Source organism: Gossypium hirsutum, chromosome A13, assembly GCF_007990345.1.
Source record: "Gossypium hirsutum isolate 1008001.06 chromosome A13, Gossypium_hirsutum_v2.1, whole genome shotgun sequence".
Lineage (NCBI taxonomy): Eukaryota > Viridiplantae > Streptophyta > Magnoliopsida > Malvales > Malvaceae > Gossypium > Gossypium hirsutum.
This window is the reverse complement of record NC_053436.1, coordinates 99,251,452-99,279,438: the sequence shown is the minus strand read 5'-3', so window position 1 is coordinate 99,279,438 and position 27,987 is coordinate 99,251,452. Positions and strand designations below refer to the sequence as shown.

Sequence of the window (27,987 nt, the reverse complement as noted above, 5' to 3'; positions counted from 1 at the left end):
AACACATCAAAATTAGGAGTTTTAATCTTTTGTTTTTATTTCAAGCATTTTTGCACAAAACAGTTTGATTTTGTCTTTAAAATCACTTCTAACAAATCTGTTTGTGTTTTATTTTTCCAAATCTGGTTGGGGTGTTTTCTTGAGGTCCAAGGACGGTTTCTTTCCATCCAAGAAACCCTAACTCGTTCTCTTTTGGACACCTTACCAGCCAGTTCATCTTTCTTTCGTTTTAATTTTGTTTGACTCTCCTTTGTGACAACTAATCTGTTTTCGTTGTTTCTTGTTTCAGTTTACGTTCGTCTAAAGATCTAGGGTAAGTCCTCGACTTTGACAAACTTTACGATCCACTTCTACATTCATCCACATCATTCTTCATCACTTCTCATCTACCCAACAGTAGCATTATTAACGGTAAAAGTACTTTGGAGATCCTTATACTATATGCAAGATTGCATTTTGCCCTACTACTAAAAAAAATGAGCAAATTAATTCTTGTACATTAGATCAAAGAGCAAACTAGTCTTTATGTTAAAGATTCATCCATTTCTATTATTAACAATTAGTTCTTGTGCGCCAACATAAAATACACATAACACAACACATGTAACTGTCTGGTTATTCTGTCAACTACACTGATTTTAACAATAAAAATAGATGAAAATTTTAATAGAAATGACCAGTTTGCACTTTAATCTAATATACAGTGATTAATTTGTCTATTTTTTTAGTAAATGAGGTTAAACATAATCTGATTCCTCCAACAGGGGCCTCTATGATACTTTTACCCATTATTAACTCTTGGTTGGTATCATATTAGCTACCACAAAGATCATTCTTAAGACTTTGAGTAAAACCCCACATATGGAGAGCAAATTTTTTTATTCAAGTGCATAGATATAACACAAAATTACTAATACTCTAGTAACCTGAGCAATAACATAACATTAGTAACTCCAATTGAACCCTAAAAAACAGTAACTAGACATGATTTTGGGCTGCATCCCACAATAAGTTAAACTAAACGATACAAATCTTGGGAATAATGGAAGCACAATCAGGCAAGCACATATATAAGGCAGAGGCATCAAGGAAACACCCACTTTTACTCTTTTATCCTCTGTAGATTATCAAATTCAAGCTCATGTACTCCATAAATCATCTCTTAGACTGAAACATCCAAGCATTTCAACAATTAAAGTTCTCATTCAAGCTGTTATACCCCATAAACTAGCTAAAGAAACTAAACCTAGTTGCTAATATGCGACATATAATCACCATATATGATCCAAAAACACTTCATTAGAATTAAATAAGGAAGCCATAACACAGTCAACATCATCATCATATTCAAGGTGGGTTAACATACATCATTATCATCATCTTTTTTTACCCAAACCTACTAGAACTAATAGTTAAGAAATGAAACCAAGATTCCAAAACAACAGCAAAGCAACAAATCATAAAGAAAACGGCTAAATTTATTTATTAATATCACTTTTTTAAACTACCCCTAACACCGGGACGAGGCTTGGAAGAATCAGCACCATGAGTAGAATGAAGATTCACAAGCTTTGATTCTTCAAAAGGAAGCTTGGGATGCTTGGCATCATGATGAATCTGCATCGTCTTCAAATCTGGAGCAGTTGTTTTGCAGTGAGGACACTCGAACTTGGCATGTCCACCCTTCTCCACCCCAGAACGGTCAGCTAATCCAGCCTTGCCACCACCTCGGTTGGTAGTGGCGGCATCGATCTTGGCTGCGATTTCCTTGGCAGTGTGCTTCTTGGGCTTGGCTTTGCCTGTCATGATTGATTGATTGACAAAAAAACAAAAACAGAAAAGAAACCTTATGGGTTGCTGATCAAGGATTTTTACTGCTCTTGCTTTTTCTTTGGTGGGTATATATTGGATTTTTCAGAATGGGTAAAGGGGTGAAGATAATTATAAAAGAAAAGATAGGAATCGTCCAAGATGGAATCGGGTGATGATTGGTGTTAGTGAGGGCGAAAAGCAAGTGGGGGGGAAATTCATATTTTATAGGCTTTATTCGATGTAGTCGACGTCCGCCAATACACTCCACTGCCTTTCCTATTTCAATTTTGTTTATATTTACGGTATGTTGGGATTCCATACTAATTTTTAATTGCAACAAATTTTAAATTTTTTAATGTTTTTGTTTTTTTTTTATGTTTTATAAATTGTAATTATATAATTACACAAAATTCTTAAATATATATATATTAATTATTATAAAAAAATTTAATAATACCTCAAAAAATTGATGTAAAAATCATTTGCTATTAGGTTAAAAATTACGTGAAATATTTCAACTTTCATATATTCAATAGCACAATATTTTTGGTCCAATAATAAATAAATATATATAACTATATTTTAAAAACAATAAAATATATCTTAAAATTAAAATATTTTATTTTTTATTATTGTATAAAAAAAATTATCAGCTTATATAAAATAAATTTTAAAATTTAAATAATGTATGTTGTTTAAAAATTTATAAGGTAATTGGTAATTACTTGTAATTATTCCATAAGTATCTCAATTCTCATTTGTCCCTTAAGAATCGGAGAGTGTAATCAATTAGACTTAATTTAGTGGGACTCACTAATTACATTAATTATCTAGACATATCATTCTAATTTAATTACAAGCAATTTCACTCAATTTCAATTTTTAAGTAATTTTTTAAATACCTACCTTAAAACTCAAATTTTGTGTTTGTTATATATATATATATATTTACTTTAGAATTGGATGGGACAAGATGTATTAAGAACTAAATGGTCCGACAATCCAAGTAGTAATATAAAATTGAGTTTTCTTTAAATAGTAAAAAAAAAAAAACTGTCAATTAAAACAATTGAAGAAAGTGAAAAGGTTGTCCTCATCAAATTTAACATATAATCGTATATTCTTTAATTTTATTATTTTATCAAATTTTATCCAATTTTTTCATCATATATATTTTTCAAAATATAAATCATCCCAATTCCACTCACCAATTAAACTAGAGGTGAGTATTCGACTGACTCAAATTAAAAAATTTTAAATTAGTCGAGTTAACAAATCATATTTTAACAACCAAACTCAATTTGAATTTTTTTCAAATCAAATAAAGTCAAAAAATTTCAGGTCAAGTTAACGAATCCTAATATTTATACTCAATATTGTATTTACATGGACCGATTATTTAACTAGTAGACGAAGTACAATATTATTTAATTAGATAAACAAATATAATGGTTTTAATTTTAATTTAATGAGTAAACATTTATCAAAAAGACGTAGCTTTGTTTTTAAACTTAATGGTTTTGGCTTTTAACTTTAGAAAAGGTAAACATTTATCAAAACCAAGTAGTTTTGCTTTTTCTTATTCGAATTTTTGGATAACTCGAATTGTGTAATTCATATTCGAGTTAAACCGAAAACTTATTTTTATTAAAGTTGATCCGAATAATTTGATTATCTCAAATAACTCGAACTATTTAATTCAAAATTTAAATTTTTTATCAAATTTTTTGAATCGAATTAAATTTTACTCACCCCTATTAAAAACTCCAAAATTACGAATATCCCATTCTTGTCTTCACAAATATAAAATCGAAGGTAAAATCAAAGGTGAAAGGGAAGGGATACGGGAGAGAGTAGGAATAGCTCAAAGCAATATAATTGAAAATGAGGGTTATGGGGATCACTCATAACTTTGTCTGCCACTCACATGTTTTCATCCTTAATTATTGTGCTATAATTTAGGTTTCTTTCCTTTCAAATTTATTTAGAAAAAAAATGTTTGAAACCATTCTACTTGGATTTAAACATAATATTAATATACTTTTATGTTTATTTAAGTTTTACTCAATTTAAAATATGGACTTAAAATTTTGTCAAAATCTGTCTATATTTACGAAAGACTAATTCAAGCCCATTTTACATTTATCCATATTATTTTTAAATTTTTTTTAAAATCATTATTTTAATATTTAATAATTTATATAATTTTTTATTTATTAAATTTTTTATATAGCCATCTTAACATTATTTTAATATTTACATTAAAATATTATTATATATTTAGTATATGTTTATTTTTTTAATGAATTCTAATTCTTTTAATATACATTAAAAATATATTATGTTATTTTAAAGGTACCTATATTTTTGTCTAAACTCAATTTTTAGGCTTAATATTTTGTCCAAATACTTTCAAATTTCGAACGAACTTTTAAACTTAGACAGATAATCCGACCCATCATCAGTTCTAGTTATATCTTATAAGAATGATGGGTATAGGTTGGAAGTTAATAAAGGTTGGAATTAAATCAACCCAATTACTAAGTGTTGACTTGTGGTATCGTAGTAGAACCATTAAACTGAAACTTTGACAGATTTAATGTTGGATTCGATTTTTTAATATTGTATTTTGTAACTCTTTTAAAATTAGATGACGTGGGCTAAGCAAGCTGTTATATTAGCTAATGACATGGCATCTTTGCCACATCATCTAATTTTAAAGGAGATACAAAAATAGACTAAACTGTTTGAAGGAAGTAATAGTTAGTATTGATCTAAACAAAACAAATATAAATATTAGAATATATCTTTAACTTATTATAAAATTTAGTATAAATTTAATTGGTAATCACTTAATTATTAGAATATTTTTATTTTGATCATCTAATTATAAAAAATTTCAATTTCATAATAATTATGTAATGAAATGGTTACACGACAATTTTTAAAAATTGTTTAATCATTTCCTCTTTTTCTAGCATTACAAATCAGTAAAAACAGAAATCCATAAAAAAAAAAAAGTATCAGTGGTTGAATTTTAGGAAGCCTTCTTTGATGTTGTTGTGCATCAACCATGGCGACAGCCATAGCAACTGCTTTTCTTTTCAACCCTGATTTTGATTCCCTTCATTTTGGGAAAATCTAAAGGAGTTACATATTGTTACATCTTTTAATATTTATTATGTGACAAAGATGTTTTTTAGAATATATTTTTAAATATTAATTCAATACTTTAAACAATAATGGGTGTCAAGTTTAGTGCATGTCATGTTTATCAAAAGAAAAAGACCCCAAAGTTCTCATATTGTTGAATTTAGAGTTGTGAAGTTTTGAGTAAAAAATGCATTTGTTCATTACTCCAACCAATTCATTTAATACAAAGAAGTTGACACTTATTGAAGTAGAATTTCTCTCTTATAAATACCCTACCCATTTATTTTTTTTTCCACCGAAAATCCTTTTAATTCAAACTCTCCAAAAAAAAAAAAACTTAATATTCTCTTTTCTTAGGAGAAAAATGGATGATTTAAAGTTTCAAAAAGAGCATGTAGAAAACTATGAATTGTCAACTCATTTTTTTTTATTTTCATAATTTTTTCAAAAATGTTTCTGGGGAAATTAAATATTAATTTTTACTATGTTTGAAATAATAGAAAGTTAAAATTGTTTGTGATTGACATAATTTAAAATTTACGTAGGTCAATGGGCATATCTAGACCGTTTAAAGAGTGATGATTTATATGTGCCATATATGACAAAATTTATTAATATGAAGTCGTTTTCTGCCTTTTTGAAAAGATGGAGGTCGAAAATGCATACAGTTTAATTTTTCATGTTGGGAATTGATAGTAATTAATGCTAGATGATGTCGTTTTAATAATTAATCTTTCAATCAATAAGCAGGTTATAATTGGAGCTAGTGATATTGACACTGAGTATGAGTGTGATCGATTGTTAAATATTGTGCGGTCTAAAAAGAAAAATAAATTAGATAAGAATAGAATGAAATGCATGTAGTTGAAGAAGTTTATCAAATCAGCCCTTCCACCATATGCAGCCATGATGGAGATGGATCAATAAATCAAAACTTAGAGGCTTTGGATGATAAGAGCTATGTTGTTTGACAAATAAATCTTAGCAATTGCATGTACGTTCACACAAATTCCTCACCTTCTTTGTCTCAGTAGTACTTTTCTAAGAACCAAATAGAAGAAAAATTCATAATATTAAACCCTTATTTTTTTTATTAGAGAAAATCTTCGGAAGGGACCAAACCCAATATTTATTGAGAGTAGAAGCCTAAACCGAGCACCAACTTAATAAATTGAAATTTATATATTTTTAAAATTAAAATTAAATTGAAATAATGTATAAATATTGAGAATTAATTTCTTAAAAATTATAATAAAAAATTGACAATATATAATCATTGAAGATTGAATTTATTATTATATCAATCTTAACCTTACCTCTTTCATTACAAGTTAGTCCCAAACTCCCAATTAACGGAATTAAATAAATAAAAAAAAAGACAAATAGGATTAGATAAATTTGTAAGTTTTAATAATTGGGTCACTAAAAAATATCTTAAAATAATTGTCGATTTTTTAAAAAATAGTCTTTTTTCTTTTATTTGATACCTTTTAAAATTTTGGGTTTTCGACCTATGAGAATGAATATTATTTTGGTGTCAAACTTCAGAGATAAATGCTTTTTTTTTGTTGTTGTCGTCAATAAAATTCATCATCTCAAGAAAAGTTACAAAAGTTACAAAAAAGAGAACCAAGTAGCCATGAAGACAAGAATCAGACATAACAAAAAGAACAAAGAGAAGAGCAATAGAATAGCAACAGGAATTTCTCGAATTCGATCACAATCCCCCAAGGTCAACAAGAACCGATACAAGATAGATATCCCTGTCATTAGGAATAAATAAGGACCAGGCCGAAAGTCAAAGCCTTTTAAACTAGGCGACAACCACAAGTAACATCCTCTACTGCCTTGGTAGTGGCCATCGTTTTATTCCTATTGCTGTACGGAGACACATGATATCAGTTCACTTCAGCAACATCAGCACCAGGCACAACACCAAACTGAACCGCCTAAGAACTAAAATCATCAAAGCAACTTAACCAGACAGAAACAACATAACCAGAGACCCAGTCAAATGCCATCGGAGGAGGCCTGAGTTCAATGTCCTTCCATTCCGAGCTCTCAATCCCCAGACATCATTAACGCTTCAAGCAGTGATGATGATGGCCAAGAGCAAGAAACGACTCAAAAAACCATAAGAATCTGGAGAAGCTTTAGGCAATGATGATGATAACCAATAGCAAGAAGGGACTCGGAAAAGCATAAGAATTTGGAGAAGCCAAGCCAAAGGCCTTGCGCCAAGAAATTTAATATTACAAGTTCTTTCTATCTATATATATACTAGATTTAGTGGGTGAAAAATTTATGCAACAAAAACAAATTGATATATACTAGACAATAGAGAAAGAGCTGATTATCATTTTAGCATAGAAGCTCAGTTTTATTTTAAATAAATTAATATTCCACCTAAATTACCTTTTTAATTTTTATTCAAAATCATCAAGAGATCTATAAAATGTTATAAAAATAAAGTTAAAATTTTGAAATGTATAATTTCTAAAATTCAACGTTTACAGTCATAAACAATTCTCAATCTTCAGCAATATACCAAATAATTTCTATAATACAAATTCAATCCTTATGTATTCATTCAGTTCACACTTATTTTTTCAAGTAATAATTTAGAACAATAATACTTAATAATAGAACAATAAGAAACAATTTGAACAGTCCTGCACAAACCACTAGATCGAAGCATTTTTAACCTGTAATATTATATTTCTATGTATAAAATTAAAACTCAAGAGGATCACATACATATATAGACTATAGGTGTATAAGATTTGTATAAAAAACAGCATAGATATGAAGGAGAAAAACTATAAATGATAATTCAGCAATATAGAAAGAGAAAGAACCTTTAATTCTGAACAAACTCAAGTAGAATCCAACACCTTACCAGGCTCCAGTAAGAAACGAATTGCAGTCTAGGATGGAAAATTTCCGGTGGCCTGCTGGCGATAGACCGATGATGATGATGACGATGTTGCACTTGCATGGTCGACAATGGGAAGGCAAGGATCATAATGGTTATCATCCTTTAGCTCCTGTTTGATCCCATGGAACCTAGCAGCATTCTCTTTGAACTGTTGCCCTGGAAGGAAAGAGTGAATTGGAGCAGCTGGTTTTCCACCATTATTGATATCAAAACCAGCCAAAGAAAGATTTGCAGATGTTGGGAGATTCAATGGCATCGAAATTGGAAAATTTGGAACTGTTGAGGCAATTGAGCCAGGTGAACGTGTAGAAATGCAGTTTGGGTTCAGTCCAAAGGTGCCATAAGGAATAGCTTTCTGTAAGGAAGGAAACTTCATTTGGTAAACAGAAGCCAGAGAAGCAGTCCCAAGCTTCATCTCATTGCTGAAATCCCCAAGAAAACTAGGTCTCATATATTCATTTTTGAATTCGGGCTTTCGATCAAAAGGAGGTGCAATATCCTGGATTGGTGTTTCAGGCTTTAGAACATGAGAATTTCTGGATAATGCCAGAGCAGCTTGACTGTTGGGCACTGTTGGGGGTAAATTACAAGCACTTGAGTTAACATGACTGCTGCTTCTGGCTGCTGGAACTTCATGATTGTGTTTTCCATCATATGTCGTGAGCACGCATTTTAGATTGTGAGAAGCTCTTTCCACATGCTTTCTCACAGGACATCCGGGACTTGTACATTTGTAATAGCTCCTATTAGACAACAAAATGTTTTAAAATAGGATTGTTCATTTTCAATTTCCCCTGCATCTTTGGATGGTTCATTTAGCTTCACATGCAAAAGAAATGAGACAGAGCAAGAAAGAGACGACTGACAAGTTTTGGTACCTAGGATTAGGGTTTCCTTTGACAACCTTCTGTCCATACTTCCTCCATCGATAACCATCATCGAGTATATCCACTTCACTTTCTATTTGCACAACAACTCTGGGTTCACGGAGAGCCCCAGATGCCACATTCATCTCAGTCGAGCACGATTCTGTCTTCCTGTAATGGGAAGTGGATAACAATGCAAAATATATGTTAGTAAAAACTACTAGCCTTAGCCCTAGGATACATTCATTAACATGTAAAATAATACCTTCTTTTTGACTCAGACTCATCATCATTAGCTGCATCATCACAAAGTGATATACTTCCCTGGGTAGCCCTATCATCATTATCATCATCATTACTAGCAAGTGTTGATGAAAACTCTGGAGTATCAGCAGATTCAAAAACACCAACTGATTTTCCTTGGGCAGTTGATAGTGGATCAGAAAGATCAGTTATAACAGACGTTGAGGATGTTCTTTCGAGGCCATCGGCTCTCAAATCAGATCCAAGCTTAATATCCTTTGAACCTGCTTGGGTATTTTTCCAAATTAAACCACTTTCAACTTTGACACAAGTTCCATTGCCTTCAGCACTCTCTGACATTTCATTAGACGATGAAGAGGATCCAAGTGATGGGCGACAAGGCTGAGGCTTTGGGTGATTATGAGCACCCTTGTATATAATTTCAGTAATTTGGCCATCAAGTGAACGCTCTACCTTCTTCTTCACTTGACAATTTGGATGGGTACATTTATAGTAGCTTCTTGGATATTCACTACCCTTTACCTGTTTCTGCCCATACTTCCTCCAGTTATATCCATCTTCTGATGTTCTCGCTGTTCCCGCTGTGGTGTTTGTTCCCTTTGGATCACTTTCTGAAAGATTTGTGCTGACATCTTGTCCGTTGAAAGGAACTTTCTGCATTGACATTCGATCACCAGCCAATTCAGAAGGATGGCATCCCAGATTAACATTATCATTCACAATGTTATTTAAAACTTTGACTTCGGCGACTGAATCTGCTGCAAAACTCCTTGAAGTAGCTTCTTTGGAAAATTCCACAGGAAATTCAAAATCCAAAGGTGTACCCAAATGGACAAGAGGCTGATAATCGACCTCGGCCCTCTGAACTAGATTCAAAGAGGAAGAAACCTACACAAATAAAATCAATCATTAACAGAAACTCTTATATATGGAACACCTAAATATGCATGTGACAAGTGAAAGGGACTGCAGCTGATTATTATATCAGGTTTTATTAAGAGTTTTAGTTTTATTTATTTTCTCTATTATATTAGTTTTTTTTTTCCTTCATAAACTCTAAGTTAGGAATTCTATTAGGACTCTTTCCTTTGTTATTAACAGTCTAAAGGCTGCCAATATGAAATAAAGAGGGAGGCAATTATTCTATAAAAAATAAACGTTACTTTCAGAGGGGGTTTAGTCAAGGACGAGTCTGCCTCTTCTAGTAACCATAGGTCGGAGAAAGAATTCTTTCTCGTCTAGACCTGTGACTAGATCATACGCTAAGGCGCATAACAGAATCTCAATCATAAAAAAGAACATATGTGATGGATGTTAGACATTAATTACTCTACAAATGAACTGCAGGATGATGTCACTCCCATAATGATATGATCAAGCATCTCAATCATGATGAAGAACTGTGATGGATGTTAGACATCAATTCCACTGGAATGAACTGCAGGATTACAATATTATCTAACAAAAGTAGTTTTCCTCCAAATGCTAAAAAATGAAAGTCAGGTTAATCAGAACAGACGAACAATCCACATGCAAACTGAATTTGGATGTGATTAACTAGGCCAATCAACTTACAACCACAGTGAACAAAGATAACACTCTGAGCTATCTACCAGCTGAATTCCACTTCAGCCAAACTTCTCAACGAAGGATAGTTTTACCAGCACAAATAGCACCTCGTATTCCTATCCTATTTTAACAACCTTAAAGTATTGCATCTGAGGATGCTCAAGACTAACTCTTAAACCCAAAATGAACAAAAACTGACAATAATAGGGCAGTTTCTTCAAACATAAAAGAGAAGGAATTAATCTCATGGAGAGATGTAGAAATCTAACCAAAAGAAAAAGTTGGTAGTTTTATTGCAGAATGAATATGACCTTCATCCCTAAAACTGGTCTCTCATAAAGAAATGAGAAAATATGTCAAAGCAAGCCAAAAAATTCATGATTATAAAGTTGAAGTAACAAATGAATGTTGAAAATCAAGACATAGAAGTCATGATCATAAATTTTTGCCAATTCAGTTTTCAAATCTGGAACCCACAGCAGGGATTAAACTTTATGACAAATTACGCCTAGAATCGAAGGAACTCACCTGATCTTCTAAACTAGAAAAGCTTGGCTGGGAATCCATACTTTGTGGTTTAAATGAGAAGGAAGGAGCTATTTTGCTGCCTCTGTCTGTGTTGCTAACACTCAGCACTTGACCATCCTGATTGAGAGTGGGTACTGGAAAAGTTCCAGTGGTGGGAGATCCCTATATTGGAAACAGAAGTCATCAAGGACCATGTTTGTGGGAAAATCTATAGCTAAACATGGAACAAGAATTTCAAGAGGTTAATTACTCTGCCAGTTAAAAATGATTCAGTTTTCTTGGGTTTGTGTATGATGATCTTATTTAAACAGTTTAGACAACCAATTTAACATATTAAAGGAATGTTTTTCTTTTTCTTTTTAATTATGACAGATAAAACTCAATGTAGAAAAAATATGACCCAGATCGACGAGAACTTAATAGTTATTAAAGCTTTCTAACATGCTTCACTTAATTTATCTGAGCTTCATGATTGCCAAAAAAGAAAAGAACTTCTTTAAATAAACCTGAATAAGTTGTTCAGAGTTCAGATCAAATAAAATCAAGTAAGACTGTCATCAACAAAACCCGAAATTAGTAACCCTTTATTAGCATTCCAGTGAAGGGTACTGCCAGACAACCAAAGTATTTCCTTGGAGGCTAATATTTGAGGCCGTCAATGTCAGAAAGAAACTGAAATAGTTATACACTGATGTAACTCAAAACCTATGAATGCAATAGCAAATGCCTGATTTGTATACAGCCATATGCCATGATTTTTCGCATTATAAGAACATTTTGAGGTTTCTTTCTTTCTTTCTTTCTTTCTTTCTTTTTATTCACTTTCTGTTTCTTACAGACGTGCTAACAAGTAAAATCAAACAGTTCTAAAATCAGATTCCATTAGAACTCAACATGAGAAATTATCTCCTCTAGCCCAACTGGAGTTGTTAAATTCAAGAAGCGATTAGCAGGTGAAACATAGATTTAAAAAGTAAAACATGTAGCAATCTTTTAGTCCGATTCTATAGCTAAAAGACAATGCCACTTTTAATATGATTAGCTCTATAGTACAGTAAAATTACGTATTCAGTTCACAAACTAATTAGGAAAATCCAATTTTTAATTCTAGGAAAATATTACAATTTTAGTTCATAAACTAATCGAAAAAAAGTATCAAAAATGTCAGCAACCAAACACAGCTTAAAAGATGACACCTTTGCCACTAAAAACGAAGCATGATTCTGTGACGATCATAACAAAATGCTTCATTGTTTTCATTAATATTGCTTCCATAACATTCAAAGCTTTATCATGAAAAATTATTAAATGAGAAAAAATTAATATATAATAAAAAAAAGACGGAAAAAAAATGGTACCTGAGCGTTGGGCAACATAATAGGAGAATCCAACAACGCCGTGGGGCTAATGCCAGGAGGGATAGTAAGATAAGGCAAACGGACCGGCGGGGAGGCCAATGGGCTAGTGGAGGCCCGAAATCTCGCTGTATTTATCTTATCCACCTTGAATCCGCACGTTGCCGCCCTCCTCTCCGCAATGCTGACGCCTGACTTACCACCATCGACACCTCCGTCTCCGTCTCCGCCTCCACATCCATGATCGACGGTTTCCGATTCACCATTACCGTCATCAGCCGTAACGGATTCTTGGCGGTTTGTGAAAACGGTTATATTGTGGTCCATGGCAAAGATTAAAAAAAAAGAAGGGAGTGTTTACAAAAAAAAAGAGAGCAATCAGCAGCGATTTAAGAATTAGGATTTGGATTTTACAATGATTAAAAAATGAAAATCAAGAAAAAAAAAATTTTTGATACGGTGAAGTTCAGCTGTGTGTAGCTGAAATGTTCTTAGAGAAACGTTTTTCAGAAACTTTTCAAGTTTTGAATTGAAATAGAAAATCTTGAAAGAAAATAAAAAATTCTGGTCCGGTTCACCGGTTCTTTTATGTGATTTTTTTGTCTTTACTTACCATAAAAGATAACTTATTATTATATTTCCTTTTTTAAATTACATTATTACCATAATTAGAATGGGAAACCAAAAATTAAAAAAAATAACGTCAAAATCATTTTTTTTAATTTCATATTGACTGCAAATATAATATTAAATATTTTTATTCAATTTTAAGGATATATATTAAAATTACACATCAACTTTGATTTAATGCGTTTCAAATTTATACATAATATTTTAAATTGATTTAATTTTCACAAACTACTAACGTCATTATTGATATAACATCATTTTGTGTTTACATATTACATACACAAATAATTATACATATATTATATAAAAAAAATTGATGTATTCACTTCTTTAAATGTGTATAATTGAATCAAATAGTAGTTTTATGTATGTGTTTGAACCAAAAATCAACGTTTAATGTGTATAATTGCACAAAATCATAGTTCATGTATCAAATTGCATATTGAATTAAAGTTCATGTATAATTTTGATATTTACTTCAAGTTATAAGGAGTGATGATTTTTTTAATTACATCATTTTTTTTAGTTTTTATTTTATTTTATAATATATTTTATAATATATTAAGGGTAACAATTGGAGACTTTACAAACAAGTCGAGGGTGTGACAGATATCACATTTATTTATATAATTAATTTTTTTAATTTATATATTTTTTAAATTTTTATTTGAATCTTGATCAACTTTTTAATAACGTTGCCTTTTTCTATAATTTCTTTCTTTTCTTTTAATTATTGTTTTGAAAATAACTTTTGAAAAATCATGTAATACATTATCTCAATAAATTTTAGATTATACAAGCCAAGATAGCCAAGATATATGTTGATACAGGGCACAACAAGAGAGGGTAAAGAGGAAAATTAAAGATGAAATTATAGTAGTATAATGGAGGTCGATTCACAAAAAACGGTTAAGAGTCGGAACAAGAACAAGATAACAAGTTGACTAAAAAGATGATTGCTAAGAATAACTTTAAGGTGTTAAAGAATCAATCAACTTTCTATCTTTTTTCTAGGGATTTATAGATGAGATCTCATTGTCCATTGACATAACGTGACTTGATATACGTTTAGCCCCATAAAATGCATACAGGATAATCATGTATAAGGTAATTATGCCTAAATAGACACTTGGAGGTGTATTTACACTCAAATACGAGTAAATGCATCTCTAAGTTGAGTAATGGTTGAGAACGAGTGGTCTTCGGAGATACAACTTAAGATGAAATCATCGCCTAAATTAATGATGTGTTTGATACTAACACGCGTATGAGCAGTAGAAAGTTACAACAATATTAAAGTAACATATACATTTTTAAAGTGTAGTTAGAAAAATAAAAAAAAATATTGAAAAAATAATAAATAGTAATATTTGAAATGAAATTAATTTTTTTTACGAATAATATATTAAGTTGTTACCCTCGTTGCTTCAGAACTTGTGATTAAGATTTATTTTCACATAATCCAACAAAAATCTATTTCTACAAAATGTGTTAATAAATATTATTTAATTCTTTCTTTCTAAAAAAAATAAATTTTAATAAATCGAAAATTCAAAATGGGTTCGATATGATATAACACATAAAATCGAATATTTTCTAAATCTATAACAAATTGATTTTTTTTTTAAGTGATGGGATCTAAACCAGCAGCGGAACCTTATGGAAGTTTAGCTGCCAAAATTTTGAGAAATTTTAAATTTTCTCTTAAAATTTTTAAAAGATTTTCTTCAATCTCACAAAAAATTTAATTAGATTTTTTAAAAAATAATTATGATTAAACTTTACTAGAGCCTCGAAATTTTAGTCCTAAAATCCGTTATTAATCTAAATTTTTTGTTAATTTTATATTAAAGATAGAATTGATTTATGGATTTAATTTTTAGAAGTGTTAGGTCCTTTCTTTTAACATTCCAAAAATATATATATTATTATATTTATTACTTAATTAATATTTAAAATTTTAATTAAAACGATTGATGGAACCACTAATTTAAGGGGTAACTTACATCTCATCCAAATAACTTTGGATTCAATTTTTGTCACACCTTAAAAATTGTTTAAATATATGTACACAGAGAAAAAAAAAGTGTTGATGTAGTAGTTTCCATCCTCATGATAGTTGTATGTGAAACCTATTTTGTTCATCTTCCTCATGTGATTGTCGTAAAAGACGAAGATTAAATAGAATTGTGAGTCTTTTATCTTTCATATTTTTATAAAGGGTAAATTTATAAAAATCTAAATTATTTTTGTTGGACAATATTGAATTAAAATTGTTAATTTTTAGAAAAAAATTGGAAAACTAAGAAATTATCTTAAAATTTTAGTTTTATGGATGTAAAATATTTAAGCTATTACTTTTTTAAAAAAAATAAGATATTAATATTGATTACTTACTTATTATATTTAATTAAATCCAAAAAATATTTTTAAAAATTATTAAAATTGTTATAAATATTTTACTATTAAGTGAATACTCATCAAAATCAAGATAAATTTGATATACTTTAAAATTCAAATACTTATTAAAAATAGAATTTTATTTCACTTATATTTATTACATATATAAATATAAACGTTGAAGAAACATAATGTTTCTATTAATCAATAAAATACATCTTGTTAGAGGGAGTCAGGCTTGGGTCCCTCAAGTCTCCGTGTTCGTTTAATCACTTGTCTACTCACAAACCATTGTTAGTTTATGTCCAGAAACTTATAAAACCAATTGTTGACGAAGAAAAAAACTGCCCAACAATAGAATCCAACATGCGCCCATTGGTAACGCCTATAATTTTTTTTACCATATAGGCACTCAAAGATTTTTAAATTTATAAAACTAGTTTGTCTTATCTGTATGTTTTCTTTCCTATTTTCTTATTTTTGATAAATTGTTTTATAAAAAAATTTATTCCTTTTAGAGCTCTTTTCAAACTAAAGTTTATTTTTATTAAGTTAAAGCATGATATTTTTGATAATTTAATTTTTGACGATTAAATTATTGTTATTAAATATGCTTGAAACTTAATTAAAATTGTAATGGGAGTATTTGTTGCAACAACTTGTTTTTAATGGTGTCAAAAGCAATGGTTTTGGGATCACAATTTTGATGAGTGAGTCTGTAAATATTTTTTATTTAATATTTACAAAACCATTAGAGTGTCGTATTAAAGTTTGGTCCAGTAATTTTAATGTTTGGTCAGTCAATTAAGGTATCCAAACTACATCGTAAAAATCACATAAGTTAATCACTTTTAATTTTTAAGTGTTAAAGGGCTTAATTAGTGTTTTTGCAAGGATCTAAGTTGAAATTAAACCACTTTTAATGGTGTTGGACGATTAGTGACGATTTATAATGAAATATATAATAGATATAATAGTAAATTAATACTAAAAGTTAATAAAACATAAAAAAAAAAAATTAAAAGTTATCTCATTTCTTCTTTCCCACATGTTTCATCATTGTTCTGTTAAGAAAGAAGCTTCAAGCAATCAAAACCATTTGACCCTTGCATATCAAGAAACAGATCAACCAGTGGATAATCGAAAAAAAATAGTAGATTAGTTCCTGAAACTTCTTTTATTGTTGCTATTCCCTGGTAAGTTCATCGGGTATAGTTCTATATATTTTTGTAATATTTATATTTGAATTATATAATTAGAATGTTTGAATGTAAACTTAAATGTTGCAAATTGGTACAAAAGTGAAAAAAGGATTAAATTGAAAAGTGATATACTATTACTTGCATTAAGCCCAAAAGAACTTGAGGTAAGATACAATTGGTATGACAATAGGGTTATTTGCACGCTATACGAGTTTTATATGAGATGAGATGTTGACTTATGATATGTATATATTCACTGAATGTACCGAAATCTAACATTGGTTGTGGATTACTGAGTTGTATCCACAATAGAGGTGATCATGGGCCGGGCCGGGTCGGGTTCGAGTTGGGCCCAGACAAAAATTTAGGCCCTTCTACTAGGCTTGGGCCCGACCTGGCCCGAAATATGGGCCTAAAAATTTGTCCAATCCTGGCCTGAAATAAAATTTCTAAGCCTGAGCCCGGCCCGTGTAACGCCCCCACGCCCGAGACCATCACCGGAGTCGAGCTTGAGGGGTTACCGAACATAATTTATCAATTTAAGAACTTCAAATCATTTGTTTCTACATTCACAGCTTTCTAGCTACTCGTGTCACAGTTACAAGAAAAATCATATTTCGAGTTACGAAACTCGAAATCAAGATCCGTAAATTTTCCCTAAATCTAGACTCATATATCTATTTACTAATTTTTTTTCTAGAATTTTTTATTGGGCCAATTAGTACAGTTTATTAATTAAAGTATCCCCTGTTTCATGGTTCCACTGCTCTGACCTCTGTGTATTACGAATCAGATATATCTCTATACAAAATTTAAATGACTATGAGGTTTGTTTTTATTAAAACTAGACTCAATAAGGAATCTGTACATATAAATAAAAACTTCTAATTATTTTAGTAAAATTTATTATGAATTTTTAAAGTCAGAATAGGGGATCCAGAAATCACTCTGGCCCTGTTTCGCAAAAGTTTAAATATCTCATAAAATATAATTTATATTCCTGTTTTGTTCAATCCATATGAAAATAGACTCATTAAGCTTCAATTTCATAACTTACTCATCATTTATTTCTATTTATACTATTTTTAGTGATTTTTCAAATTCATGTCATTGCTGCAGCAATATTCTGTTTTAAGGCAAGTTTCATCTTTCCATGAATTTTTATGAACTAGATAACCTGTTAAACTTCCATGATATCAAACATGATCTAAATTAGCCATCACCATGACTTATCAATATCAAACATTTTCTCAACCAAACATGGCCATATCATAAAATTATTTACACAAAATAGGTATATTGCTATACATGCCATACTTAAGTAGTTGTACAAGCCATTTACCAAGATAAAAGTCCTTTGGATAGTGTGATCGAACTTTCAACCTGTCCCGATTCCTGAGCCGGCTTGTTCAAAACTACAGTGAATGAAAAGGAAGGAGTAAGCATAAATGCTTAGTAAGTTCATATGTAAATAACAAGTAACATAACAATACAAATATACCAAACAACTTTAGCATGGTACCACCAAAACATATATCACATCTTTAAACATCATTCATCATCTTACCACCTTATCGTTGTTGTATCTATTTTCAATCCGAGGGTTAAGAACATACCTGTCCAAAGTGTCCATTTCACAACACTTACCCAAAACGTCACTTATATCTTAAGTGCTCTTCCATTAAACTAGAAATTTCACCCGTTGAACACATCGGAATACAACTCGGATACACGGATAATTTGCACATAAGTGCCTCATATGTAATCAAGAAATCATGTAACCCGCCCCTAAGTGAACTCGGACTCAACTCAACGAGTTCGGATGCCTAGTTACATTTCACGAACTCGGACTCAACTCAACGAGTTCGGACATTCGCATCCATAAGTGAACTCGGACTCAACTCAACGAGTTCGGATGCTCAACCATCCTAGTGACATGTCACTTGTATCCTAATCTATTCCTAAGGTTCAAACGGGCTTTTTTCCTCGATCTCACATCTTTGTCGTCTTCCACGGAATATCGGAACCGATACTCGGTGATAGTTCATACTCATCAAGTAATTCACATAATTACATATTATTCAACAATAACCACAAAACATAACGTTTCATGATAATAATAAGCATCATATCATATAAACAACATTAAATTCCTTAAAACAACAACTATGTTACTACATTTACACATGAACTTACCTTGGTACCAAAATATAAAGATTTTGCAATTTAGTCCACAATCTTTTCTTTTCCTCGATCACGACTTGAATCTCGTTTTTCTTGATCTATAATACCAAATTAATCTTATTTAATACATACATTTATCAAAAAAGCATTTAATACGAACTTTAAAAAATTACACTTTTGCCCCTAAACTTTTGCATAATTACACTTTTGCCCCTAGGCTCGGGAATTAAACTTTATTCCTTATTCTTATGTTTTATAACATGCTGATCACTTTTCCCTTCTATGGCAACATCAAATTCTCTCTCTAACATATACTTGTGACTATTAGGTATTTTTGCCGATTAAGCCCTTTTACTCGTTTTCACTAAAAACCAAGTAGCACAAGTTGTCTAACATAATTTAAAACCCCATATTCTATCATAAAACATCAAAATACACAAATTTCACCTATGGGTATTTTTCCAAATATAAACCCTAGGTTGAATTATTGCTAGCATAAGCTTAATCGAGCTTCCGGGATTCCAAAAACGTAAAGAACATTAAAAACGGGGCTTGGAATCACTTACTACGGAGCTTGGAAGCTTGAAACAAACCCTAGCTATGGAGAACCCTTGAAATTTCGGCCTAATGAAGAAGATGGACAAAAATTGGCTTTTAATTTTGTTTTTAATTCATTTTAATAACTAAATGACCAAAATACCCTTACTACTAAACTTTCCAAAAATTCCTTCCGTGTCCTAATTTTGTCCATGAACTTAAAATTGGTCAAATTGCTATTTAAGACCTTCTCATTAATATTCCAAAACAATTTCATACTAAAAACTTCTAGAATGCAAGTTTTGCAACTTATTCGATTTAGTCCCTACTTTCAATTTAAGCACTTTAGGCATAGAATTTCGTTACGAAATTTTCACACAATCATGAAATCATATCATAAACATCAAAATCATTGTAAAATAATTATTTCTATCTCGAATTTGTGGTCACGAAACCACTATTCCGATTAAGCCCTAATTCAGGATATTACAACTCGGCCCGACCCATATTAAATTTTTTTGCTTATTTCATTAAATAAAAAAATTTAAAAATATAATAAATCAAATATATTTAAAAACATAAAACAAATATTAAAACAAATAAAAATGATACTAAAACAATTCTTAAAACAATACACAAATTGACAATTTAATAAAAAAATGGCTATATTAAAAATTTAAAATGATTAAAAATAAAATAAAAAATATATTAAAATATAATTCGGGTCAGGCCAGGCCAAGCCCGGGCTAAAAAATCTTACCCGAGGCCCAGCCCGTTTTCTAAATAGACCTCCTTTTTTTTGCCCAAGCCCATTTTTCGGGCCTATATTTTTACCCAAACTCTCCCATTTTTCGGGAGGGCCTTCGGGCCGAGCCGGGCCGCCCAGCCCATGATCAACTCTAATCCATAATGATTCTTGTGTGTTTTTTAAGGGAAGATGTGTAACCTATTAGCTTGGCACATAGTGCCTAGCTATGTTTTTGGAGGGATGTTTAGCCTATGGGCTTGACATTCAGTGCCCAGGCATGTTCTTAGATGGTAAAGCTCGTTTGAGCATTCACGCATGTTTTGGGTGGATAACTGAGTATTCATATATGTTCATAATAGTTTGTCGGGCTAAATTGCTGTTGTTAATAGATTTGATAAATGGTAACTGGGTATAATGTGGTAAAGCATAGATGAATGATCTAATTTTTTTTTATGTTTATTGATATGATGACTTGATATGATGTTGGACTAACTTGTATAGTATGAAAGGTTATATGACTTAAATGTGATGAACTCACCTATTGATATGAATTGTGGTAATAAGGTAAAATGTTCATTAAACTGTTTTGTTGTTTAAACGTGAAAATTAAGGTATGTTATATTGTTTCCAACTTATGAACTTACTAAGCTTAATTGAAGCTTACTCTATTTGATTTTCTATTTCATGTAGTTATCGTTTTACGAAACTCAACAATCAGATCAATTTGAAGATCACACTATCTAGCCACTTTTTGGTAGACTTTTTGAACATTCAATCCGATTATGTGACATGTAATAGGGGTTAAATTGTATATAAGTGTCTTGTAATAGTAAAATGCAAATGGTATTATATAATGAATGTGTGCTTGATGACCTTTTAATATGCTTGATCAATATTTGAAATGGTAAATCTTGATTCTGGTTGCTAAGCACGGAAAAAAAATGATAGATTCATTTGAATGGTTGGTATGGTTAATTATGTTGTGTAATGGTTGAAATGGGTGAGATTGAGTTGAAAATTATGGTATGAAGACTTGATGATAAAATTGAATGTTTTAGGAATGATATGTGAATGAGTTTAGACATTTATCTCATATGTTGTGTATGTAATGTTTTAGTCAATAATAAATGTATGGAAGTTGGCATATGTTTGTATTTAAGGCATATGTTAGCCATTCACATTGTTGGTATAAAATGAGAAGAACTTTGGTTTAATTATTAGTTGTGAGGTGTCTTGAGGCATATTGGTTAGAAGATTAAGCCATGTTTTAATGTGTATTTTGACATGATTTGAATAAGTATATATTTGAATAGAATTATTGGTATGTGTTTGGAATTGCTTGAATTAGGTAACTCGCATGAAAAGTCATTTTGTTACACACGGTCATGCTACACGGGTTGGTGACACTATCGTGTGACCAATGAAGGAAGCTGATTTTTGCACAACACGGTTACAAAAAGTTACATAGGCTGGCCACACGCTCATGTGGTAGTATTCATATGGTCTTTATTTTAGCACATGGTCTCAGTTTGTTAGACGATCTAAGAACACGACTGTGTGACTTTAAGTTGGAAATTTTGCATTTAGGTCCACACAGTTTCAGTTAGTTACATGGCTTGACAACACGGCCGTGTGACTCAAGCACACACAGTCACAATCTGTTGCACAACTTGGACACACAGCCGTGCGACCCTTATTTTTTAAAATTTCCCTACTTTTTGTTAAGTTTTCAATTAAACCCCTATTTGATTCTAAGTTGGTTTGAGAGCTTTCATAAGCTCGTTTGATACTCACTTTTGTTTGTAATTTATGTTATACTTAGATTATGGAATGTTTTACTTTTTAAATAAATGTTTAAATCCGAAATTATATGTAACAAATATTGTTCACTGTTGTAGCATTCTATAGCTCAGGTCTAGTGATCGAATCGGGTGAGAGGTGTTACAGTTAGTAGTATCAGAGCCACGGTTTGTTCGATTCTAGACTGAATGTAGCATGTATTGGGTTTAGAAATTACATGTCACATAAACTTATAATAGTGTGAAGTTATTTGATCTGATATGACCTTATTTTCTTATAGATTCAAAGATGTCAACAAAGTCAAATCATGTTATTGATGATGAAGTAGACAATAATTTTGGCTTCCGAACAAGAAGCGAGTCACAGCCTACTAGTTTCACAAATGTCAAAAAATAAAATGAAAAATTTCTTTTTTAGCATGATGAGTCAGTAGTTCTTAGAGTTCATGTGAGCCAATCTTGTGGCTTCGCAAACTCCATTCCCTATTGTGCCTCCTGCGGCATCCCCGTGTCCTCAAAATGTTGAAATTATACGATGGCCCCCTATTGATAAAATTAGAAAGTGTGGTATCGAAAAGTTCAGAGGTAAGACGGAAGATAACCTAACTAGGGTTGAATACTTGGTTGAAAATATTCAAAAGGTGTTCGATGAAATGACATGTTCTCCTGATGATTACTTAAAATGTGTTGTATCATTGCTTAAATATGAAGCCTATCATTAGTGGCTAACATTGATAGCTATAGTATCGAAAGACAGGGTTAACTAGACTTTTTCATAACTGAGTTTAGAAAGAAATATGTTAGTAAATGACATTTGGATAGAAAGAAAAAAGAATTTCTTGAATTGAAATAAAGAAATAAATCTATAGTTGAATACGAGCGAGAGTTTGTACAACTTAGTAAATATGCTTGTGAAATTGTATCGACTGAAGAGAAAATGTGTATTCATTTTTAAGATAGGTTGAATGATGAGATCAATATGTTAATAGATGCAATGGAATCGTGAGAATTTGTAGTTTTATCTGATCGAGCACAAAAGATAGAAGAAGTCTGTAATAGTAAGAAACAAAATAACAGAAGAGTTCGAGATTTCAGTAAAGGAACTTTATCTAGACCGTTTTTAGCTCCTCCATCAAAAAAATTGAGGGAAGCCTTCAGTCGCTTCACTTCACCATCAAGGTTCTCTAGAAGAAATAAAACGAAACTGAATGACTTAAGATTTCAAACTGTGCCTATAGACAGTGTTGGCAGTATACGTAATGTTCCTAAACCTATTTGTGAACATTGTGGAAAGTTACATATTGGTGAATGCAGAACCAAAATGGATGCTTGATTTAGATGTGGTTCAATAGAGCATTTAATGAGACATTGCTCGAGAAAGATGAGTGATATTGATGATTGGAATGTGAAGCCACAATCTGTTTCTCATAAATGTAGACGTCCTAGTCAAAGCAATAATACTAGAGTTAATTGCAATAGAACTAATGTTACAACTATCAGGTCTGACGCTAGAGAACTTGATCGAACATATACTATCTGAGCTAGGAAGGAAACTACTGCACCCGATGTTATTGTTGATGCTTTCTCTCTCTTTGATGTTACTCTGTATGCACTGATTGACCTTTTGTCAACTCATTCATATATTTGCACAACATTAGTAACAAATAAGAATTTACCTATCGAGTCAACTGAATTTGATGTTAGAGTTACAAATACACTAGGTCAAAGTGTGATAGTTAACCTAATATGTCAAAAGTGTTAACTAAGAATTCAAGGCTGTGACTTTCTTTCTAATCTGATGTTACTACCATTTCACGAATTTGATATTATTTTGGGAATAGATTGGTTGACTTTACATGATGCCATGGTGAACTGTAAACTAAAATGGATTGATCTGATATATCAGAATGGTGAGATAATTATAATTGAGTCTGATAGATTGAATTATGCTACTAAAGTCATTTAAGCAATCTCCACTTAGAAATTTATCAGAAAAGGATATGAAGCATTTTTGGCATATATGCTTGATAATTGAGAACTGTGATCGAAGATTGATCAGGTACCGATTGTTAACGAGTTTACGGATGTGTTTCCAGAAGAATTGCATAGGTTACCGCCTGATCTGGAAGTTGAGTTTGTGATTGATTTGGTGCTAAAGACTGCTCTGATATCTATTACTCCATACCAAATGACACTAGCTGAATTAAAGGAACTTAAGATACAATTGTAAGAATTGTCTGACAAAGGTTTTATATGATCAAGTGTATCTTCTTGGGGTGCACTAGTATCTTTTTAAAAAGAAAGATGGATCAATAAGACTGTGTATCGATTACAGCCAATTGAATAAATTTACTATAAAGAATAAATACCCTCTGCCCCATATTGACGACCTGTTCGACCAGTTGAAAGGAGCTACATTATTTTTGAAAATAGATTTCAATCTGGCTACTATTAATTGCGAGTTAAAGATAATGATGGTTTTAGATTAGTCAATGCCTTTGCCGCGTTTATGGATTTAATGAATTAGATTTTTCAACCACACTTGGATATATTTGTAGTTGTGTTCATTAATGATATACTGATCAATTTCAAAACTGAATCTGAGCATGTTCAGCATTTGAAAACCATACTACAAATTTTAAATGAGAAACAATTGAATGCAAAGTTCAGTAAATGAGAATTTTGACTTAGAGAGGTTAGTATCCTTGAGCATGTGATTTCTACAGATGACATCTGGGTTAATCCAAGTAAGACTTCTGCAATTATAATAATTTAAAAGCTTCAAAGAATGTCTCTAAGGTGCGTAGTTTTCTGGGCCTAACTGGTTATTATCGATGTTTTGTTAAGAGTTTCTCGATAATTGCTCTATTGATGAAAAAGCTGTTGTAGAAAAATGTTGATTTTGTTTGGTCGGATAAATGCCAGTGAAATTTTGATTAGTAGAAAGCTTTATTAACAGAAGCTTCAATGTTGAGTCAGTCTGAATTCGGGAAAGAATATGTTGTTTACAGTAATGCTTCACTCAATAGGTTAGGTTGTGTACTAATGCAGGATGAAAAAGTTATAGTTTATATTTCTTGACAGCTTAAACCACACGAGAGAAATTACCTGAATGATTTAGAATGACCGCAATTGTTTTCACTTTGAAGATTTAAAGACATTACCTAAATTGTGAGAGATTACTCTACAAATGTTTTATTGTCCACTAAGCTTTGGAATGCCTTTGACAGTCTCATATTAAACCAATCTTTATAGCCCTTTATAATGAACATGACCTTTTCATGTCATAGCTCAAGCTCTTATACCAATTGTTGGGACCTTAAGTTGTTAATTACTTGAACTATCAACTTAGAATGGAAGTGCTTGGCCACTACAGTTTGGCACTATGAAAACTGTGTAAACAAAATAACGAAAAACACCAAGGTTTATTTACACAGTTCAGTTTCCTTACTTTTGTAGAGCCTAACTTAGTAAGTAATTTCATTATCTTTAATCTATAATACAATAAGTGAATCACACCTTATCACTTCTCAATTATAAAGATCTCACCTTTTTCCTAAAGAGTAGAACACTCACTTTTAAATCCTCCCCATGAGAATTTAGATTGCAAACACTAAAAGTTTTCTCTTCAATTACACTTACACAATAAGCTCCATAATGAATTAATAAAGTGCTTTCAATATTCTCTCATACAAAACCTATACAAGCCTCGAAACATATATATTCGATTAAGTTTGCTAACATATTAGAGATTGAATACAAAGCAACTCCTTGAAATTAGTAGCTACAAAATAGCAAAGATAATATACTAATAATGTCCAATAAAACACAATATGAGAGAGATTTAGTCTTCTAGCAAAACAACAACTCAATCTGAACAAGTCTCCATAATTCAAGGATTGTATAAATTCAATCCACTCTAATCCAATCTTCAAAGGTAATAGATTGGTTTTCATAAGTGGGCTTCCATATCTTCAAAATATCATCAGAGTTGATAGCCTAAATATTTCATTTAAATAAATTTTCAACACTAAATATGGCAAGTTTTGCTTCACTATTACAATGATGGATAATAGTGAACACTATTGAGTGCCACGTAGAATGTTGATTCGTAACTTGCCTCAATAATTTTAGATTAAAAAAGCATGAATGTATTAATAATATTACCAATTTATTTTATTGTGAAGTTGAATAAATGAATGAAAGTTAAAAAAGGCATTTTTTGTACTCTTCATGTTCGTTCTACAGTTCATGTTCAATGTTCGTGGTTATCCCTTCCAATATTGTTGTCCTTAAGGTTTAAACATATGTCTTACCATTACACTCAACACTTATTGGTAAAAATATAACTAATTGCATTATATGTTAAAGAGATTAATAAACAAAAACCCATATTAATCGAATATAATGTAAGAGTGACAGAACGAGAACATTTAAATATTTTTATAATATTATTAATAATTATTTAAAATATTATTTTACTTTAATTGCTTTTAGGAAATAACATTTATTTATTTGTCTTAATATAATTTTGTTTTAGTTGTTTTTGGGAAGTTGGATTTATTATTATTATTATTATTATTTGCATCGTTTTGGAAAACAATCATATATATTCTCAAATTTTAATTAAATTTAACTCTATTTTTTAGATTTAATTATGAGTTTTTATCAATACTTGTTTAAATTTAATTAAATAGTAATGTTTCGACATTAAAGTTAATGATTAATAATTAATTTGATAATTAATTGCAAATTATAATTTATCGTGCTATTGACAAAATATTTAGGTAAATCACAAAAGAAATTAATTAAATAGTTTTTATCATGTATTATTCATATTATTTTATTTAAGAAATATTTTTATATGTGGTATATATAAACATGTTATTATAAGAAAGATAAATATGAAATATTTCTTTTAGATCAAATAAACAATTAGTGCATTGATAATATTACTATCTTATTTATGTAAGTTTTGTAAAAATTAAAAGGAATAAATATCAAAATTATACGTAAATTTTAGTTAATAGTGTAATTTTATATATGGATTTTGATTTTGTATAATTTTATATATAAAATTTTGATTTGATATGTTCACAAACCTCCACCAACATTATTGATGTAACATTATTTTATGTTTATATATTGCATATATAAATAATTATATTAATTCAATTTTAAAATAAATGGATGTATTTATTTTTTTAAACGTTTATATCGAAAATTCATGTATACATATAAATCACGATAAATTTTTTTATATATTATTACACGAAATTAAAATTTATATAATAATTTACAAATTAAATTCAAATTTATGTATAAAATTAATATTTATTCCAAATTAAAACATCCAACATTAATGAATAAAAACCACATTTGCAACCTGTGCATACTTTAAATATTATATGTATTTTAATATTTTACGATTACTTTAATTATAATTTAAATTCTTCTATAATAATAAGTACTTATATTAATTATACAAAATAACAATATTTGTTAAATAATAAAAACAATTATACATATATATTCACACGTTACTCAGAGGTGTCCACGGGCCGGGCTGGGTTTGGGCCCAGCCCACTTAAATTTTTTTATGCCCGTTTGCTGGTTCAACCCAAAAAATGACATTAAAATTTTGTCCAAACCTGATCCAGATAAAATGTTGAATTTTGGGCCTAGTCCGCCCGTAGTAATTTTTCTATTTTATTTTTATATAATTTTTTAAAAATATATAATAAATAAAAATACTAAAACATTAAAATAAATGTTTCTCAAAAAATTGAAAATAAATAAAAAAGATGTGTATACTTAAATAACACTAAGATAAGTGCAATTTAATAGGCAAATATCTTTAAAATAGTAATAAAATTAACAATAAAATAAGAGTTATACAATATCCAAATAATAACAACAGAATAGTAACAACATAATTGTAAAATTGTAACAAAATAGTGAAAAAAGAGAAAAAAAAATAGCAACAAAATAATAATAATAAC

The 27,987-nt window shown here is 30.3% G+C and overlaps 2 protein-coding genes across 5 annotated transcripts; both read right to left on the bottom strand.

The window, feature by feature from the left end:
* Positions 1 to 1,281: 1,281 nt before the first annotated feature.
* Positions 1,282 to 2,067, bottom strand: LOC107912950 (protein METHYLENE BLUE SENSITIVITY 1). The gene has a single exon (XM_016841351.2). It carries the CDS (start codon positions 1,804 to 1,806, stop codon positions 1,492 to 1,494), a length of 315 nt encoding a protein of 104 aa, XP_016696840.1. The 5' UTR covers positions 1,807 to 2,067; the 3' UTR covers positions 1,282 to 1,491.
* A 4,557-nt stretch (positions 2,068 to 6,624) lies between these two features.
* Positions 6,625 to 13,042, bottom strand: LOC107912949 (WRKY transcription factor SUSIBA2). 4 transcript variants are annotated; one of them, XM_041085403.1, is made up of 6 exons: positions 12,489 to 13,027; positions 11,131 to 11,292; positions 9,035 to 9,921; positions 8,782 to 8,940; positions 7,865 to 8,646; positions 6,625 to 7,196 (listed from the first exon to the last, which is right to left on the bottom strand). In XM_041085403.1, the coding sequence occupies exons 1-5, from the start codon at positions 12,810 to 12,812 to the stop codon at positions 7,893 to 7,895; spliced, it is 2,286 nt and encodes a 761-aa protein (XP_040941337.1). In that variant the 5' UTR covers positions 12,813 to 13,027; the 3' UTR covers positions 6,625 to 7,196; positions 7,865 to 7,892. The 4 variants fall into 4 exon arrangements, with proteins under 4 accessions (XP_040941337.1, XP_040941338.1, XP_040941339.1 ...); XM_041085404.1 differs by having other exon boundaries at positions 6,625 to 7,107; XM_041085405.1 differs by having other exon boundaries at positions 6,625 to 7,049.
* Positions 13,043 to 27,987: the final 14,945 nt, after the last annotated feature.

Coding starts and splice junctions, on each gene's coding strand:
- LOC107912950 (XM_016841351.2), bottom strand. CDS start 1,806: ATGACAGGCAAAGCCAAGCCCAAGAAGCACACTGCCAAGGAAATCGCA.
- LOC107912949 (XM_016841350.2), bottom strand. CDS start 12,812: ATGGACCACAATATAACCGTTTTCACAAACCGCCAAGAATCCGTTACG. Junction 11,293..12,488: donor TTATGTTGCCCAACGCTCAG/GTACCATTTTTT, acceptor TTTCCAATATAG/GGATCTCCCACCACTGGAAC. Junction 8,941..9,034: donor GAGTCTGAGTCAAAAAGAAG/GTATTATTTTAC, acceptor TTCCCATTACAG/GAAGACAGAATCGTGCTCGA.